This window comes from Mangifera indica, chromosome 13, assembly GCF_011075055.1.
Source record: "Mangifera indica cultivar Alphonso chromosome 13, CATAS_Mindica_2.1, whole genome shotgun sequence".
Lineage (NCBI taxonomy): Eukaryota > Viridiplantae > Streptophyta > Magnoliopsida > Sapindales > Anacardiaceae > Mangifera > Mangifera indica.
In genome coordinates, this window is record NC_058149.1 from 7,508,115 (window position 1) to 7,527,474 (window position 19,360).

The 19,360-nt window shown below is 32.8% G+C and overlaps 2 protein-coding genes across 2 annotated transcripts; one reads left to right on the forward strand and one right to left on the reverse strand.

Annotated features, from left to right (window-relative positions):
* The first annotated feature begins 1,408 nt into the window (after nucleotides 1-1,408).
* On the forward strand, nucleotides 1,409-9,519 carry LOC123194780 (TORTIFOLIA1-like protein 2). Its single transcript, XM_044608186.1, has 8 exons — nucleotides 1,409-1,527; nucleotides 2,206-2,942; nucleotides 3,957-4,151; nucleotides 4,237-4,339; nucleotides 5,469-6,130; nucleotides 6,652-7,353; nucleotides 8,615-8,780; nucleotides 9,254-9,519. Exons 2-8 carry the CDS (start codon nucleotides 2,310-2,312, stop codon nucleotides 9,265-9,267), a joined length of 2,475 nt encoding a protein of 824 aa, XP_044464121.1. The 5' UTR covers nucleotides 1,409-1,527; nucleotides 2,206-2,309; the 3' UTR covers nucleotides 9,268-9,519.
* A 1,115-nt stretch (nucleotides 9,520-10,634) lies between these two features.
* On the reverse strand, nucleotides 10,635-16,302 carry LOC123194781 (probable serine/threonine-protein kinase PBL17). Its single transcript, XM_044608187.1, has 6 exons — nucleotides 15,973-16,302; nucleotides 15,432-15,739; nucleotides 14,152-14,287; nucleotides 12,865-13,001; nucleotides 12,078-12,201; nucleotides 10,635-11,478 (listed from the first exon to the last, which is right to left on the reverse strand). Exons 1-6 carry the CDS (start codon nucleotides 16,058-16,060, stop codon nucleotides 10,970-10,972), a joined length of 1,302 nt encoding a protein of 433 aa, XP_044464122.1. The 5' UTR covers nucleotides 16,061-16,302; the 3' UTR covers nucleotides 10,635-10,969.
* Nucleotides 16,303-19,360: the final 3,058 nt, after the last annotated feature.

The following is a 19,360-nucleotide window of genomic DNA, read 5'->3' on the forward strand; positions in this document are numbered from 1 at the left end:
ACTTGCCTGTGTGACATCCCTAATATGTCGTCTCGAGGATTAACCTTGCATATGTCCACATTTTGGTTTAGAGTCATTAGTTTTGTCTTGTCTTGGACTTATTAGGGGAATGGCTCCAACTCTTGACCAATTTGTGCAAGATTGGCCTAGTCCCTTCTTCAATGCGCCACTACAATAACATTGCGCATGCCCCGTGGCTAGAGCACCCTCAACTACAAATACTGGATCCATGAACCTAATGATCACGTACACTCATTCTTAAATGTCTCATCACTTGTAGTTACCCAAAGCCCTATCATGACTCCTAACCTAAACCCGTGACAATATACATTTGTCTTTAGGGAAAAGGACAATTTCCCACCCAAGTTTTAGTTTAAATTCAAAATCATACCTACAACAGATGAAAAACCTAAATACTCACCTATAGACTAATTACCATTTAAATTTTTAGTTAGAAATAGAGGTAAAATTATTATTTTACCCATAAACCCTAAAACCTAAAAAATTTATATCATTTCCCCCCCTTAGTTTAAAAAACTTACATTTTTTCCTATGATTAAACTTTGAAAAATTCACTTTCCCCCATTTCCAGATTTTATCTTTGGTGGTTGAGGGAACTAATCAATGATCGGGAAGAAGCGAAAGTTTTCTCTAAGGAAGGACAACCCTTAACCTTCGTTGTCTGGATCTAACGATGAAACGTCATTCAGATCAGGAAGAAGAGATGAAGGACAACGCTTTGTCATCCTTCATTGAGTCTTCTAGACGATGAAGGACAACACTTCGTTATCGTATTTTGATGGTTGTCTTTCGTCATCCTTCATGGCTAGATTTAGAAGATAGGTGGAAAGCACCGAACGTCAGTCAAAATAATTGTTCGTGGAGAAGAAAATAAACCCTAAGAGTGAAATCTAAATTTTTCAAACTTTAGAATGGGTTGAAGTGTTATTTTTTAAAACTTCAGAGAGAAAATAATATAAATTTCAATGTTTAAGGGTTTATCGGTAAAATCGCTTCTAACTAAAAATTTGGATGATAATTAGTCTATAAGTGGATGTATAAGTTTTTTATTTATTATGAGTATAATTTTGAGATTAAGCGAAAATTTGACTGAAACATAATATTTTTCCCCGTCTTTGCATGAAAACTTGGGTGGAAAACAGTTAATTAGCCTTTCTTAACAGATTTCTTTCAAAATTCAAAACATAAATTCATTCTTGAATTCAAGTGACTAAAAGCAGACAAAAATCTGAATTATCATCCACGTGGCACCAATCAAATAGCACAGTTCTCTTAAATGGACCCACATGCGAAGGCTCCTGAAATTCGAAACTCAAACACTAAGCGCGAAAATTTAAGCCACTCTCTCTCTTTCCATTTTAAACTGTGAAAGCTAAGCTAGTGAGCCTTTCTCGAACTCCGTTCTCAGATTTTTTTTATTTGAACAATTGATTTTCAAAATAGCTCCTAAATATGTACTAATTTTGTTTATTCCTAAGTCTTGTGTTCTTCGTTCACTTACTCACTGTAAGTTGTTCAATTTCTTTCATCTGTGTTTGGTTCTCGAGAAAATTTGGTAGAAACTCCACTTTTACTTTGTTTATTTTTCATTAATGCTTTTATTTAATTTTAAAATGCATATTCAGTCGTTCTTATAATTTGTACTCGTTTTGTTTATTTCTAAGTCTTCTTCCTCTACTTCTTCGGTGTAAGTTGTTCGATTTCTTTCATCTGTGTTTGGTTCTCGAGAAAATTAGGTAGATACTAAATTTAGGTTGTTCATTTCGTAATGTTTTTATTTATTTTAACAATGCATGTTCCATTGCTCTTAAACCTAGTATTGGTTTTGTTTATTTCTGAGGGTGAGTTGTTCTGCTTCTTATATTATGCTATATTCACTCTCTCTGTCTATTTGGTTCACGAGAAATTAAGTAGAAACTCTAAATTTAGATTGTTTATTTTTATTTCGTTTTTGTTTAGTTTTAACAGCGCATATTCAATCGCTCTTAACATTATAACTGATTTTGTTTATATCTGATATTAAGTTTCTTACATTATTCTATTCAGTCTCACTGTCTATTGATTCTCCAGAAATTAGGTAGTTACTTGAAATTTACATGTATTTTCGACTTTGATATTGCATTATGTTTCCGTTTTATAGGGATAAATATTAATCTATAAGCTCTGATTTGTGTTGTTTTGTAGGTTTTGAGACTATGAAGAACTCATATTTGTCTTTGCATCCAAGTACAATTAGTTGAACTTAAAAGTTAAGGGTTCAAGGCATTTAGGTTGTTGAGCTTATCAAGATGAAAACGAGAGCATCTTCTAGAGTCAATGCCCATCAAGTCTCATTTGAACTTAAGCATAAAGTGATTCTTGCTCTCAATAAGCTCGCTGATAGAGATACTTATCAAATAGGGGTTGATGAGCTTGACAAAATGGCTGAATGTTTAACCCCTGATAAGATTGCCCCATTTGTTTCTTGTATACTGGACACTGATTCTGAGCAAAAGAGTTTAGTTCGGAAGGAATGCATTAGACTGATGGGTGCATTAGCTAGGTTTCACCAGGTTCTAATTGGACCTCATCTGAGCAAGATGGTTGCTAGCATAGTTAAGCGACTCAAGGACACAGATTCCATTGTGAGGGATGCTTGTGTGGAAACAGTGGGTGTTTTGGCTTCAAAACTAAGTAATTGTGGTGATGGTGGGGATGGAGTTTTTGTTGCATTAGTGAGGCCACTTTTTGAAGCTTTGGGTGAACAAAATAAATCTGTGCAGTTTGGTGCGGCATTGTGCTTGGCAAGGGTTATTGACAATATCCATGATGCTCCGGTTTCAATTTTGCAGCGCATGCTGACTCGGACCATAAAGTTGCTTAAGAATCCTCACTTTATGGCAAAACCAGCTGCAATTGAGTTAAACAGAAGTATTATTTTGGTAAGTTTTTAACTGTAGCGAGTAAGTCTGGTTGCCTTGAACTTCCTTAATTGATGCCTATGGTTTTTTTTTTGGTCTTGCTGAAACTTCTGTTGCTCTCTTTTGTGAAATTATTATGTATCACACAACTGAAAATGTGAGGATTTATATTAACTCGTTTGTTCTCTGTTTATTGTATGTTTCTATTGAATCAATGATACTTTTGATACACAAAATCTGGGATGGTTTTCATGAATTTGGATTATCTTGTAGTTACAGTAATGCAAAAGAAAATTGACTTGACTTGTGTTGCCATATCTTTCTAAAACATCATTTGACTACTTTGATTATTTCCATCACATATTCCTGGCATCATTCCTTGTGGATTTCATAGCAAAGATTACTTCTTACGGTGATTAAGTGGATTGCATCTGAGGCTGTTCGGTTTAAGATACTTTGACCTGCCCATATCATTTAGCATTTCTATCTACTGGGATGAGATTTGTAAGTTGTTTGATGATTGATTAGGGTTAATGTCTGTCTTTTCTGAGAAAAATACAAATATGATTATTACTTCATTGATTTTGGAACGTTTAATTCTACATTTTTATATTTCTAGTCTGATTGAGTGATTATTAATGCCAGCTTTAATCATCCAGCGGGGCTAAATTATTTTGTCACCATTCAAGCATTGTTACAAATATATATTCTGTTATCAATAGATTATCTGATTTTAAAAGAATGGCAATATGGTGTTATCTGTATACCAATTGTTATATATAAGTTCAACTGCAATCTGCTTGATCAGTGCTTTTGGATATGTGAAATTATATGAAGCATGAGAAAAATGTTTTTTTTTTTTTTTTTTTTTAAATTAGGACAGAGTCAAATTCAATTTTGTTGTTGAACATCAAGTGCTTCTATTTTTTAATTAAGTATTTATCGTTCTCTTAAGTATTAGGACAAGTGATGATGGTTTGCTATGTTTTTTGTTGCATATAAATGTTATAACCACTGCATAAATCTGAACTTTAGGCTGGCGGTGCTGCTACTAAAAGTGTTCTGTCGGCTGCAATGACTAGTATCCAAGATGCTCTCAAAAACAGTGATTGGGCAACACGCAAAGCAGCTTCTGTAGCATTGGCCGAAATTGCTTCAAGTGGTAGATCATTCTTGGGAAGTTTCAAGGCTTCATGTATTTCTTCGCTTGAATCATGTCGTTTTGACAAGGTTGGATTTTTCATAGAAACCCATAGTTTACTTTCTTATGAAAGACTGAATTGAATCTTATAGTGGCTTCTCTATGTTTTTTTAGGTGAAACCAGTTAGGGAGACAGTGCTGCATGCCCTTCAGTACTGGAGAGGTCTTCCAGGGCCTGATACACCTGAGCCTTCGGAAGCTGGGTCTTCTATAAAAGGTTTGTTGCCTGATGTCTGCTACTCTGATATGTCAAAATGTTTTCATATTTTAGTTTTATTTTGTGTTTGATATTGATTTTGGTTTACATGGTTAATACATTTTTCTTACCTTTGAGTATAGTGCCTCATCCAAATGGTTTCCTTCTTTTGTTAAATGTTTGCTATTATTTTGACTTCAATCCACCTGTTTTTAAAATTTCTGGAGTAACATCAGGTTTCCAATTGTTGTAAAATGCTTTGGACATTCTGGCATGCATCTGTATTTTTAGGTGGACTTCATGTTGCCAGGAATAATTTGAGTTAAACAACTTGAGTATGTACATTACAGGAAAACTAAGTATGTGTGGTTAACAGCAAAAACATTAATTTTCAGATTTGTTGCTTACTTAAGTTTCTGGTAAGCATTCAGTCTACTAGGAAATTATGTCCAATGTTTTAACTTCTTGATCATTCTTGTGAGTCCATCATAAGCATTCAGTTTGGTTGCCCACTTGATCATTGTGAACTAAAAAAATTACACGGCTGACCCTGTTTCTGTACTGAATTATTAATCTATCTACATTGATGACAAAAATGCCTTATTTTTGTATGTTTAGACTCAAAATCGTATGGATGGTCAGAGGTATATATTATTTTGCTTAAAGCTACATGAATTTAAGTATCCAGATAAAGCTAAGAAACTCTCACAACAGTATGACCAATCTAGTCACAGGCCTGATCAGACAATCGTTCCACCTTCAATTTTATAGATATAATCATCAGATATCCTCAATTTGCCAAATAGACTAATTATATGAAATGTTTTATAAACAGTTCTTGCCTTATTTTGTGGGTTCTACTCATTTGGATTGGCTTTGCTGGATCCTTGATTGGTATCTAGTCCCTGCTTTGACTGTAATACAAATGATGCTTCCATGTGGTAGACTGAAGCAGTCACCTTTTGCCAATTACATGTACTTCCCAATTATTTATTGAAATGAACTAGAGAAAGCTTTATTGGTACAATGTCTTATATGTGACATTTGAGTTCTTTGAAATATAATGTCTTATTCTATCTTTCTCTTTGATTGCATGTTACATCTCTTTTTATATATTGTCTTTGCCTACTTGTTTTACATTTTTTGCCAGAAAATTTCTCTGGAGGTAACTTCAGTGGTCTTACAAGTCCCAGTGACTTTGGAATGAAGGATTTGACATGCAAGAAAGTTGTCACGGACTTGGCTAATAGGAGGATTCCTTTGTCTGCTCGGAAAGTATGCCAAAATTACATGGAGAACTCAAAGCATTCTAAAGCAGATGATTGGCATATTGAAATAGCTGTTCCCAAAACCCATAATGTTCCTTTAGCAGATATTCTCAATGAAGAATCTGAGGGTAGTTGTGTTACAAAGACCTTAGAAAGGATGAGCACTGATGTTACAAGTATGCAAGATATTGAAAATGACTATGTGCCAATGGATGATAAACAAGAGTGTTCTTCTGTCTCAAACCTTGTCACTGAGAACTTTGAGACCAGGTTTGTGACAGTTTCTCATGAATGCCTTGAAGAGGGTAGTTTGATGAAGCCCATGGTCAGAAACCAATCTTTTAGAGCTGAAGACATTGGTAGTGAGGAACGGATGTATTCTGCAGAGATGAGAGATCGTAGAAGTCTTGACTCTACCATCACAGAATCTTGTTCCCAAACTGTAGGAGGATTTTGTTCACAGATGAAAAATGAAATGGCATGTATTCAGAAACAACTTTTGGAGATTGAAAACAAACAATCAAACTTAATGGATCTACTACAGGTAATAATTTCACTCTTTTTGTTAAATTTTTATCAGTTCAGAGCTTTACCATTAGTGGAAAAATCCTGGAAGATATATCACCAAAGTAAATTTCATGTGATGGCTTCTTAGTTTCTAATTAACGGACCCAATCCAGAATTGAGTGCTGTCATTGCCAGCCAATATCAAGAAACCATTACTTAATAAAACCAGCTAGGCTGGATGATACAAGCACATGCATGCCTGTATGCAATATTGGGAAATTAGAATGCTTGTAGTTAGAACTTCTGAGCCTTGTATACAAGTTAGTTACTTGGTTTGCTTTCATTTATATTCAATATTTTAGGATCTATGCATTTGTTTTTTATAAATTTCGCTCGATTAGTCCATCTTTATTATATAAAATAATGAAATAAACCTCCTATAGCTTGTCAACTAAAGCATTCATCATTATTTAAATTCTATAGTATCAATTTCTGTCCCATGTCTCAAGACCTAGTGCCCATCTAATCTGGTTTCGGTATTTTAAAATTAATTCCCAGGTGTTCTCAACTGGCATAATGGATAGCTTATCAATGCTGCAGTCCAAAGTGTTAGGTTTAGAGCATGTGGTAGACACAATAGCTCAGGATCTTATACATGGTGGGAGGCATTCAGAATTGGCAAGCTCAAAATTTATCAAGCATAGCCAAAGAGTTGTTTCTCCCAGACTCTCTACATTCTCTCCGAGGCCATCTTTAGATATTCGTAATAAACACTCACTGATTGCTTTGAAGAATTCTGAGATTTGGGAGGAAAATGCTCGTTGCAAGAGCAGATCAACTAATTCTATGAAAGAAGGTTCGGAGATGTGGACTAATCCTACAGTAAAGGATAGTCGAAACCCAACAGGGAAGGACATCCACAAAAGCACCAGGCTGGGAACACAGGCTGTGGGTCAAATTCGAAAAACAAATTCTGTCTTTGCATCAGTTTCAAATGCTAATGGCAGAATGAATAATTTAGAAAGCAAAAATAGCTTGTGGCAGTGTGTGAAAGGACATCTCTGCGAAGGGGATCTAGACTCAGCATATGTTGAAGCTCTTTGTGCTGGTGATGAACTTATTTTAATTGAGCTTCTCGATAGAACTGGTCCTGTTCTTGAAAGTTTATCCCACAAGACCACCAATGATCTTCTTAGTACTTTGGCATCCTACTTCTTGGAACAAAGGTTCATTAACTCTATCATCCCATGGTTGCAACAGGCAAGTATTTTTACTATTTTGATTTTCATTAACACAAATGTTTTGTCCTTTTAGTGTTACCTTTGGGTATAGGTAGATTCAAACCAGGTTAGCTTGATTTCGATTGTTAATTCAATTCGATCAAACTAGAAATGAGCTTAGTTTAGATGAGCTCGAGCTTAAGCGGTTTTGTATTGTCTAGCTCGAGTTTGGGGGTGTTTCATTTGTCAAACTCGTAAGTTTGGAAGAGCTTGATTTGAATTGACTAAAATAGTGTCGTTTTGATCAATATACAAAAAACAATATTGTTTTGACTGATTTTAGCTTGACTACGATACCAAACCGAACTCAACCCAAGCTTGACTAAGTGCAGTAGTCAAACTCAAGCTTGGCTCCCTTTAAACTGAGTTGAGTTTGAGTTCTTGAGTTCGGGTCAACTTGGCTTGAATCCATCTCTATTTGTGGGTGGGTAGTTTTCTTAAGGAAATAGAGTTGCTCATTATGGTAAAAGGCCTTAAATAGGTGATGCCTGCATAAAAAGTTAAATAAGGTCTTTTCCTTAAAATATGGAACCCCTCAAAAATTTTATAAGAAACAAATAGACAATGAAGATTGAAAAACTCTGCCAAAGCGAGGTAACTCAGGAAATGCCAAATCCGAAAGCTTAATGAAAAATTAAACCTCTGCACACTTGCTAAAACTTTTGAGCTTGGTTTTGATGACTTCATTCTTTTTGCCTCTCAAGATGAACCCAGATAGTAGTCTTAGACATGAAATTTAGACTACATAAATACATGAAAAAGTTTCTCTGCTCCTTCGATTTAAACAACAATTAGCCAGAAAACAAACCGGATGATAAAGAAGAGAGAAAAACAGGGGACATAAGGCATGAAAAAGGAAATACATAAAATTCTCTGATTACAAGTGGAAACTTATAAATAATACAGATTCAAAGAATAAAGAAAATAAGAAATGACCAATATAAGAAATTAAATAGGTTGGGTTACATACACCATCACCATCACCCTCATCCTCTATTTATATTTATATGTTTAATATTGGTTCACAAGAAAAGATGTTATCTTGCCCACAATAGTTATGTTTCCTTGCTTTCAAATATGTGCACCCACCTGCTTATGACTGCAATGAATTGAGCAAAACATTGTGATATAATAATGAGTAGTGTTATATTTGACAACAACACATCAAGTTAGTTACATCACTTTCTATTCATCACTCTAATTTCTCTGAATTGCTACATTTTTTTGTTCTCTGTTTTTAGGTGGTGGACTTGAGCACAATTCATGGACCAAATCACCTTGTTCTCTCTGCAAAAGTAAGGCGAGAATTTTTTACTGCAATTCAGGAGACTCTGAAAATGGAATTTTCTAATCCTGCAGAGAGAAGATCTATCACTCAGCTAGCAATGAAATTGTGCCAAGTATGGGGTAAGGAAACTTCTTTTTGGGTGAATTTTCAGCACCAAACCCATTGAGTTAGGAAGGCTGTAACTTCCAATGATAAAAAGTTCGTTTCCATTTCCATTTATTAACGGCCTGACATAAGAAAAACAAATAGATGGCTTTAATATGAAAAGTTGCTAAATCTACGTTGAGATTGCTTTATATACTTATATGTGTGTGTAGGTAGAGTACAAATACTTCAGCAAAGAGAATTGGACCGATTTCCCTTTTTTTTTTTTTTTTTTGTTTTAAATCTGTTTTTTAAATAGTATTATTAATATACTTATAATTTGTTTGGACTGGTTTTGGAGTTGGATTTTTCCGGCGTCTCATTTACGCCCAATCCTGCCTCTTTTTTCGTGGACATCATTTCCTGCTAACACCGGGGTTTCCATCCAGGGTTGTATGTTGATGGTATTTGAAAAAATATAGCACTAATGCAGGCATTTATTTTGTAGGGAATTGCTGCTGATATTTATCCCAATGAGAGTGCGGTTCGACTAACTACACTGCAGTAAAAACTTCGAACGGCTAATCTTCATCCCCCTTAGTATGATGGGTTCTTTGAGAAAGCGAGGCAATTTTTGTTGTTAAGGTTTATTTAGAAGGTAGTTGATGAATCTTAAAACTGGAATTGTTTCCATGTTTGACTTGTTCGTTGTTTTGGATATGTCTTCAAATCACGTTTCAGTGGCATGCTAAATAAGAAGCTCTTAAATGTTAATGAGGATGAATCAGTGATCCTCTTTGAGGATTGAAAAATAAATAAATAAATAAATAAATAAGATACACTGATTACGCTAGGTTTCGAAAATACAAGCCAAACACACTTACTACCACTAGTCTTCATATCTTAAACAAATGCTTAGCTCTTTCCAGCCTTAGCGTGAATGGAAGGAAGTCATGGCTTGGCTTTCAAGGTTAAAAGGTTTCCGGGTAAGTATTGATGGCAGAACTTATGAGTTTGGATTATCAATCCAACGTCTGGTTGGTAGTGCTACACCGCAATTAAGGACTTGCATGCATTATCAATTTAGAATTCAGCGTTTGGTGCCGCGTTTCAAAAATTAAATATATTTTAAAAGATTTATTATTTTCTGCACATAAAATAATTATAAATCAATACCTAATAATTAAATTTTTGAGTTGGTAGCACTAAACAGGTCAATATTAACTTTAGTGCACCCTAATCTTAGAAATGGCAATTCCTTAATGTGAAATTGAGTATTTGCCCAATTCTCTTCGTATAGAAAGAGATTTCATGATAAAAATAAGGACAAAAATGATTAAAATTTGGGTAATTAAGGATAGACATAAATATATTTTCAATCCATCGTTTCTTTAGGTTTTTTTTTTTTTTACGTGTTTCTTAGAGTTGATAATTTTTAATATTATTTGTTAATTTGACATGACATAATGCAAAAAATATCAAGATAAAATTGAGTTTTTTAACATAAAATTTATTTCGAACAATACAACACAACTTGAAATTAAATTGAACAATATTATGGTTCAGATAAAAATAACCTGATATAATCTGAATTGATTCAAATGTTTTAAAAAAAATGTTATTTTAATATAATTTATTAGGAATAAATTATAAAATGTTAAAAAACAATATTAATAACAGTTAAAATCTTATAAATTGCATATATTTGTATATTTATTTATATAATTAGTTCAATTGAGATGCCCCTAGAAAGCTTTTTCATGAGATGAAAACTAATAAAAGCTCTTCCAAATCGCAAAATTAAAAATCTGGATTGTATATACATATATACATTTATGGTGAACAAAATTATTTGCTTTGAAGAATTTAAAATATATTGACCAACAATCTTTTAAACAAGTAAGTCCAGTACTCAAAATTTCTATTAGTAGTACAACAAAAGCTACAATGGCAGAATGTTCACCTCAAAACTTATACAGAAGGGTGGGGACGTATTAAACCATAATACAACTGAAAATTTTTCAATAAACATATGTACTACCACTAGCGCAAAAGCTTAACCTCCTAATACATGTTTAAAAACTATGCTTGGTACAAACAGTAAGTAGATTTTTAAAACACCAAACAACAGACCTCCTTTTACAGCTGTAACTTCAACCTCAATCCACACTAAACTACAAAATCAGCTTCCTGCCAAAGCTGATTTCTCATCAGTTTTATCTACCTAGGCAGGAGAATCATAAGGGTTATAAAGATCACAATCTTTTGGAGGTTCACTCTTACTCCTTCCATTAGCATGTTTGTTCCTTCTATGTGCCTCTCTATTACTATCAATTCCGGTCTCACTGCGCTTCACTTTAGAACTTTGAGAAGAATGTTTTGGAGCTTCATACAGGGTTACAGTGCCACTGCTTTCAAGCAATGCTTCTTGAGCTTGAACATTCCCAAGCAATTCGACCACCTGGCTCATCATCGGCCTCCCTTTTGGGTTCTGACTTAGGCATTGGTAAGCCAAATTAGCCACTTTCATTGCAGTTTTAACCGAGTACTGTCCTTCCATTCTAGGGTCTAAAATCCTTAAAAGCTTCTTATTATGGTTCAAAAGTGGACGAGCCCAATCAACAAGATTGTGTTCTTGACTAGGTCTGCTCTTGTCCACTGCTCTCCTTCCAAGGAGCATCTCAAGTAGCACAACCCCAAAACCATAAACATCACTTCGAGCCGTTAAGTGTCCTAATAAGATGAACAAACTTCAGAACTTGCTATTATTTCAAATACTCAGTGATCTGTCAAATGAGGAAATCCTTCTAATTACATAATGGTTTTTTCATGTTGGAAGTATTCAACATAAGAATCTATGGATCATGCTTTAATAGTATCATTTTCTTTTTTTTTGCATTAAAGGTACACAGAGACATGATTCTTTCTTTCCTATCTCAAAAGGCAGGTAAGCTACTTTATTCCCAAATTAGTTAGTTTGTGCATCCACGTATAAGTAACTTTAGACACAATCTTTTAACATTATAAATTGACCTTGAAAGTATTGCATGTTTGTATTAGGGTTTAACTCTCTCAAATCACTAATTGTTGAAAGAAACAGTTAACTAGTCGTGCTTGTCCACCCATTTTATAACCAACCTGTTTATTATATGAGTATAATTTTTTAAATATTCTAAAATTAAAATCTTCCGTCTTGGAATTATTTGAAATAGTTGACGTTAGTAACTCTTTGTGGGTTGCCTATTTTTGTTTTCTGCTAGGCAAGAATCTATATTGAGAAATAATAAATAAATGAATAGAAAGATGATGTGATTGGTTAGAAAATGACTCACCAGTCATCACATACTCAGGAGCAGCATAACCGTATGTGCCCATCACTCGTGTTGACACATGGGTCTGGTCTCCCATAGGTCCATCCTTTGCAAGGCCAAAGTCGGAAAGCTTTGCATTAAAATCCTGCAGATCACATTCAATTTTCAGCAGCAGAAACTGACAGGCCTTTCTCAACAAAAAAATCACACATGGCAAAACAAAAGGTCAAAATACATAACTAAGAGTTCTTGATTGTTTTAGCCAAAAGAATTCTAACAAATTCTTCAAAGCTGAAGCTTTCTATGCTGTATCTTCGAGTGGATTAGCGAACAAAATTCTAAGTAAAGAATTCATCACTACAAGAAATACATTTTCAGCCAGTCCATGATTGGGTTCACCATTAGGAGCCCCATAAGTGACAGTTCATGAACACGGGAGACTAAAATGCAGGACAGTGCTTAGACATAAGTAGAACAATATGATGCTGGGAGAACAAGTCAAGAAATGAATTTCCTAAACTCAACCTTTTTTAATAGTTTTAAAAATTGTAATTTCAGGCCAAATGAAACCAAACTCTTTTTTTTTTGGACTTAGTTCTTTCATCTTAAATCATTTTCACTTTAATTTTTCATCTCAGAACTTTTAGTAATGCTGATGGCAGTAATGATTTGTTTTTATAGTGAATAAATAAAAACTAGAGAAAACACAGCCAAATGCTACTGTTATTTTCCAAATTATGAATGGCCTTGTAATATGTACTTGATTGTTAAAAAGCAATGTATATATAGCAAAGAAATGAAAACTAACTGAATCCAGCAAGATGTTTGATGTCTTGAAATCGCGGTATATGATAGATCTCTCAGCACCATGAAGAAAAGCAAGTCCTTTTGCTGCATCTAAAGCAATCTTCATTCTTTTTGACCAAGTCAAAGTGCAACCAACTCCTACAAGCCAAAGGAAAACCAAATCACTAAGGAACAATATACTTGTTTTACATATAAATTCTAAAAAAGCATAGCTTCATTCCCTATAAATTCATTTTCTCCATCCTATGCAGAAAATAGACATGTACATTTTGATATTTTAATTACCAAAAGCATAAAACAGCCATCCACTCAAAGTCAAGTTAGTACAAATAATGCAAAGGGGCAATCATAACTTAACACTTATAAGTTGTCTGGCATCATTGAGTAATTTTACAATTAATACTATTGCATCATTGATCTTAGACTTAATACCTTAGACAGGGTGAACATGAATTCATAATTAATAACTGATCAGTCTGTCACACACATACTGATACTTTTTCAAGACAAGGTCTATATTGCTTTTAAATTTCTACTCTCTAACATAAACATTCTCCAACCCAATATCAAATAAAAGAAACAAAATTGTATTTCCATAGTGTCTTTGCCTCTTAAGTTTATCATAGAGAAAAAATTCCTTCAAAATGTTTTGTGATTTAGTTCAACATCTACTGGTCAACATAAACCAATAATAATGAAACCATAGAAACATTCTTTAGAAAACAGACCTACTTTTAGAACACTTCTATTCTCTTTATTCACTAAGATAGGAAAACTCTACTCCTTTTAGCTTATGTACTGTTGTTTCTTTTACCGTATTGTTCAGTTCTGTTTTTCTTGGTGACAAACTTCTGGTACTTTTACCTGAATCTGTCCTTTTGATTATCATATTTGGTTTCTATGTTTATTATCAGAAAATTAATAATAGAAATAATAAATCAATCCTGAAATCTTATTACTTCATTTCATAGAAGAATTCTGATTAAAAAACTTAAAAGCATTTAAAACTTGAGATAAAATGTTTAAGATGTTTATGCAAGATTTCTTTTTTCCCAAAGTCCTAAACAGCCTATTTCAAATATTATTTGTTGACTGACCAAGTTCAACAGATACTTGGAACGTGAAGGCTATCTGAATGATAGAAGACCATACTAAAGCCGCATTCCAAATAAGAGTATCAAACTATACATAAAACTTCTAACTCTTAGAGAATGAATCCCATGAAAACAATTATTCCTCAGCCTCAGTGAAAGCTTAATTCCCTCAAAATAAAAAAATAGCCACTTACTGCGAAGAAGATGTTTTTCAAGGCTACCACTTGCCATATATTCATAGACTAATATCCTGTGCTCATCCTCACAGCAGTACCCAATGAGCTTCACAAGATTAGGGTGACTAAGCTGTCCTAAATAGTTGACTTCTGCCTGAAAATATTTAAAAAAAAAAGAATCATGATATCAAGATGAGCAATTCATTCCTTTCCCACATGCAAATAATCAGTTTCATTGCTAGTCTATGGTTGAAAATATAACATCATTATTAGTAAACCTTTGAAACACTATTTGCTTGATATAATTTCTCACTTCCTCTTTCTTTTTGATTCTTGATGTTCCCATAAGCATTGTTTTGATCAAATAAACAGAAAGAAAGACAGTCCACCAGACCAGTTACGTCAATATCAGTCCATCCATGTTAACTAAATAAAATTAAACATTCTTCATTCACCTCCCCACCAGAAAGTATAGCAGTCTTTATTTCATTTCAAACATAGACGATCACTTTATCAGATTCTTGGTCAGCCCTCACTTGTTCACTATGTCTTGTATTGGTTCCCCAGTCAATATTTCAAATAAATGCATGCGTGGGTATGGATACAAATTAATATGTAGGTAAATAATGTTGGAGCATGCATATCCATCCAATTGCATAGTTTTGATTATTTACTTTAATGAAACAATTTAAACCTAATCAACAGTCAAAAAAATATTAAACGCTTTTCAGTCTCATTTGAAACTACTCCATGCAAAAAAGATAAATACTGATAAATTCCTTTGACAGAAGAATCTCCTAAAATATGATAAGAATAATTAACTGATGGCTAGAGAGATGGAAAATTTTTTCTTAGACTACACAGAAATTCCTTGTGGATCGTTGGTTTGCAATAGGAGACTACTACAAACCCCAAGAAACCTATTAGATATGAGATCTCAGACCTTGCATTTGAAACACTAAACGTTCAATTGATGAGGCAAAGTCTCTTCTACTATGGTCTAAAAACTAACAGTGAAAAAATAAAAGTTGTCACTGGCTAGGTATTAAAAAAGTTTAAGCCTAAACAGTCCAAGGATTGAGCTCCAAGACATTACACATACTCTTTTATGGCATATCATACAGTAGCATTGATCATTGGCCTCCTTTTTCTACTAATTATTTGGTTTAAAGAATTACTTTTATTAGCCAAGGGGCACTAACAAAAGACTTTCCCATGTCTAAATAGAAAAGCCTGTTTAATAGGGAAAAAAGAGAAGATAATTAAAAGAAATATTAAGCTAAAAAGGTCAGACATACCAGCCATTCTCTGTCACCTTGGAAACCTTGGCGATTGAGCTCTTTAATTGCAACCTGTGTTGTCGGGTAACCTGGCCTCACACTCTCGTCTATAACTCCTTTATGCACTATTCCAAACCCTCCCTCTCCAAGAATAAAATCTGGTCTAAAGGACTTGGTGGCCAATCTCATCTCCTCATATGTAAACACATCAACATTACTATATCCTGGATTCTGACGCAGTTCATTGACATTCTTGGGAGTCATTGTGCTGCTGCTATAACTTCTTATCCCTGTTGACCCTTGTCTTTTCGATTCAGTTCCATTTCCTACTCCACAGTAAATCAAAACTCAAGATTACATCATAACAACTAACTCATTCACACCAAATTTATCACCATTCTTATAAGTTTTGAACACTTTGGCTAAAATATTTAATCAATCTGAAATGAAATTAAAATATCACAAGCAATATAAATGGTTACATTATAATTTCTTGCGCATTTTAGCAATAAAATTTTAGAGGAACAATAAAAGCAAAAAAAAAAAAAAAAAGAAAAACCTTGATTGTTGGCCCTAACAGTAGAAGATTTTGCTTGTCGTTGTTGCTGATGTTTATTTGGATGTTCAATACTGAAACAAATCCCCATGAATCTGACTATAGATATAGAACCTCTTTTAGATTTACATTCATCTTCACATTATGAAATTAAACACAGCCCTTTTCATCTTAAAACACTCTTCTCGATCTGATCCTGATGCGCCTCCAATCTCAAACGGATGGCCGGGAATTCTAGAAATCAAAATTCCAGACCAACATAGGAACAAAGACACCACTCCAACCAAATGTACACTATAATATCTCTAATATTATTTATTTAATAATAATAAAAGATAAACAGAAGAAGTGTAGAGGTTTTAGAGATAGAAAGATAAGAGTTAATCCATTGGTTTGTACCAACAGCCGCCAAAAACGCCATATCATAACCATACATTGTAACTGACCATCGTTTTTATTTTATTACCCTTCCCTCCTTTCACTTATTACATTTTTGCTACTTTCTTGTATCTAACAGAGTTGTAAATTAAAAGGTCTTTATTTGTATTGGAAAATTTTTAACAAAATTGAGGGCATTTTAGGAATGAAGGATTCAAATGTTACTTAAGGAAAATAGTAAGTTTACCTATGCTATCAAGTTTACCGAATTTTACTAGACACGTCCTCTTGCAATTGCCGGGGGAGAGAAAGCGCCTCCTCAACCTCGTGATCGATAGAGATTAGTACTATGTTGGGTAGGGAATAGTTTTAGGCTGAATGACTACTTTCCACCCCATCTTTGATAGAATAAATTTCATCTTTTAAGTGTAAATTTTTTTTTTTTTTACCTATTTACAAAATCAATAGTTAATTTTACGAATAAAGGGTATTCTTATTATTTTATTTAAATATTATAATAGATAATAATTAATTGTCATTTTGCCTCTAAGATTTAAGATATTACTATAACACTAATATTGGATTGAACTATAAACAATAATGTAGGAAAGTAAATACTTCAGTACGTAGTAGGAGTAGATAGATTTTTTTAAATTTTATTTAAAATAATCATTCTTATTTGAGAAATTAAATTAAATGCCTAAAACTAAGAGGGGCTAAGAAATTATCCAAAACTCTAAGGATTAAGTGAAAATTTTCTTTTTGTGAAATGACCAAATTGTCCTTATATATAAACTAAGAATTTTACCTATCCCTCCCCACATTTCCTAGGGATTCACTGTTGAAATTCAAAAAAAACACGGGTCTCCCACAGGTCTTCTACGGGCATAGAAATTTTCATCTTTTCTGTCGACTTTTTGTGTTTTCTGACAACCAAAAATGACAAAGAAGGTTAGTACATCATTCATATTCTTGTTTGAATCAATTTATTGTTAGGATTATTGAGATTTGAGGAAGATTTTGAGGTTTGAATTTTTAGTGTTCCGATTTTGAACAATGCATAAAATGTTTTGATTTTTGATTGTTTTGCTTGAAATTCTTGAGGGGTTTTGTGTTATAGGATGTGTAAATTTGATTTGTTTTAAAATTGATGGTTGAAATAACAATTTTTGACTAGAAAATAGTTAGATTGGCCAGAGATCGGGTTAAAGGGAATAGTAGATCCCACGGATCGAATTAAATCTCCCATGGGCAGAAATGATCGCCCATGGGATGGGGGAAAAATTTAGCTTTTTCAAAATATTAGAGCCATGGAGAAGAGGGGGAAATCCACAGGGTTTTGTGGGAAATTTTACACTAGACCGTGGAGTGATCCATGAAAGGCGGGGAATTCGAGGGGTTGGGGTAAATTGACTTTTTTAATTTGTAAGGCTTGTAGGAGATTAGAAAATTAATAAAGGGGCAAAGGAAAAGTATTGAACTTCTTCGAGAGTAAAAAATTTGTAAAGAGGTAAATTAGTATTTTCCACACCTAGGGTTTTTTTATGTGTAGTTTTCAAATTTCATATTCGTTTTTCTAATTTTAGGGTTTTTTGATATGTAGTTTTCGAATTTGACATCGGTTTTTTTATATTTGTGCTTTTGTAGGCACGTTTTATTATGTAATTAGAAATTTCAAATAAATTTTCTATATTTTGTCATACTAAGCTAATTTAACATTCATTTTCAAATTTTATGTTTGTTTTTTCTGATTTAGGATTCTTGGATGTGTCATTTTCGAATTTCATGTCTGTTTCATTTTTTTTTATGCTTTCTACTGGTGTTTCTTATGTAATTTCCTAATTTTAGTTTGATATTTCGGTTTTTCTATTTCTAAGCTATTTCAATGTTTAGTTTTTGAAATTCAGATCTATTTTTTTATTTTTGGTCATTTTAGGATATATCAACTCGTACTTTTCAGATTTTTGAGCAATTTTTTTATTGTTGACATTCTAGGGTATTTCAACCTATAAAATTCGAATTTCAGTTTTTTTTTTAATTTTTGTCATTTTAGGATATATCGACTCGTACATTTCAAAATTTTGAGTGATTTTTTTATTGTTAACATTATAAAGTATTTCAATGTATAGAATTCAAATTTCAGTTTTGTTTTTTTGATTTTTATCATTTTATGATATATCGACTCGTACTTTTCAGAATTCTAAGCGATTTTTTAATTGTTGATATTCTAGGGTATTTCAATGGATAGAATTCGAATTTTAATTCTCTTTTTTTGATTTTTGTTATTTTAGGATATATTGACTCGTACTTTTAGATTTCTGAGTAATTTTTTAATTGTTGATATTCTAGGGTATTTCAACGTATATAATTTGAATTTCAGTTTCGTTTTTTTTTTTATTTTTGTCATTTTAGGATATATCAACTCATACTTTTTAGATTTTTGAATATTTTTTATTATTGACATTCTAGGATATTTCAACATATAGAATCCGAATTTTAGTTTCATTTTTTCAATTTTTGTTATTTTAAAGTTTTTGGATATATAGTTTTTAAAATTTTGTTCAATTTCTTGATTCTTGTTATTATGGGATATTTGGACTTGTACTTTTCATATTTTTCAACGATTTTTAGTTTTTGATATTCTAGGTTATTTCAATGTGTAGATTTTGAATTTCAGTTCTGTTTTTTAATGTTTGTTAGCTTAGGATATGGTGACTCGTATTTTCAGATTTTTGAGCAATTTTTCAGTTTTTGACATTCTAAGGTATTTTAACATGTAAATTTCAAATTTCAGTTCTATTTTTTCTTTTTTCAGTTTTCATTTTTCTATGGTATTCCAACATGTAGTTTTAGCGTTTTAGCATTTTAGCTTTGTTTTTTTTTATATTTGTCATTTCTATATCTAATTATATATCTATTTTTAATGAAATTCTTATAAACTTTCAAATTTTTTTTCAAGATACTTCTCATAAAAGAAAACGTATCAAAGGTGAGTTATGAATCCTTGATCAAT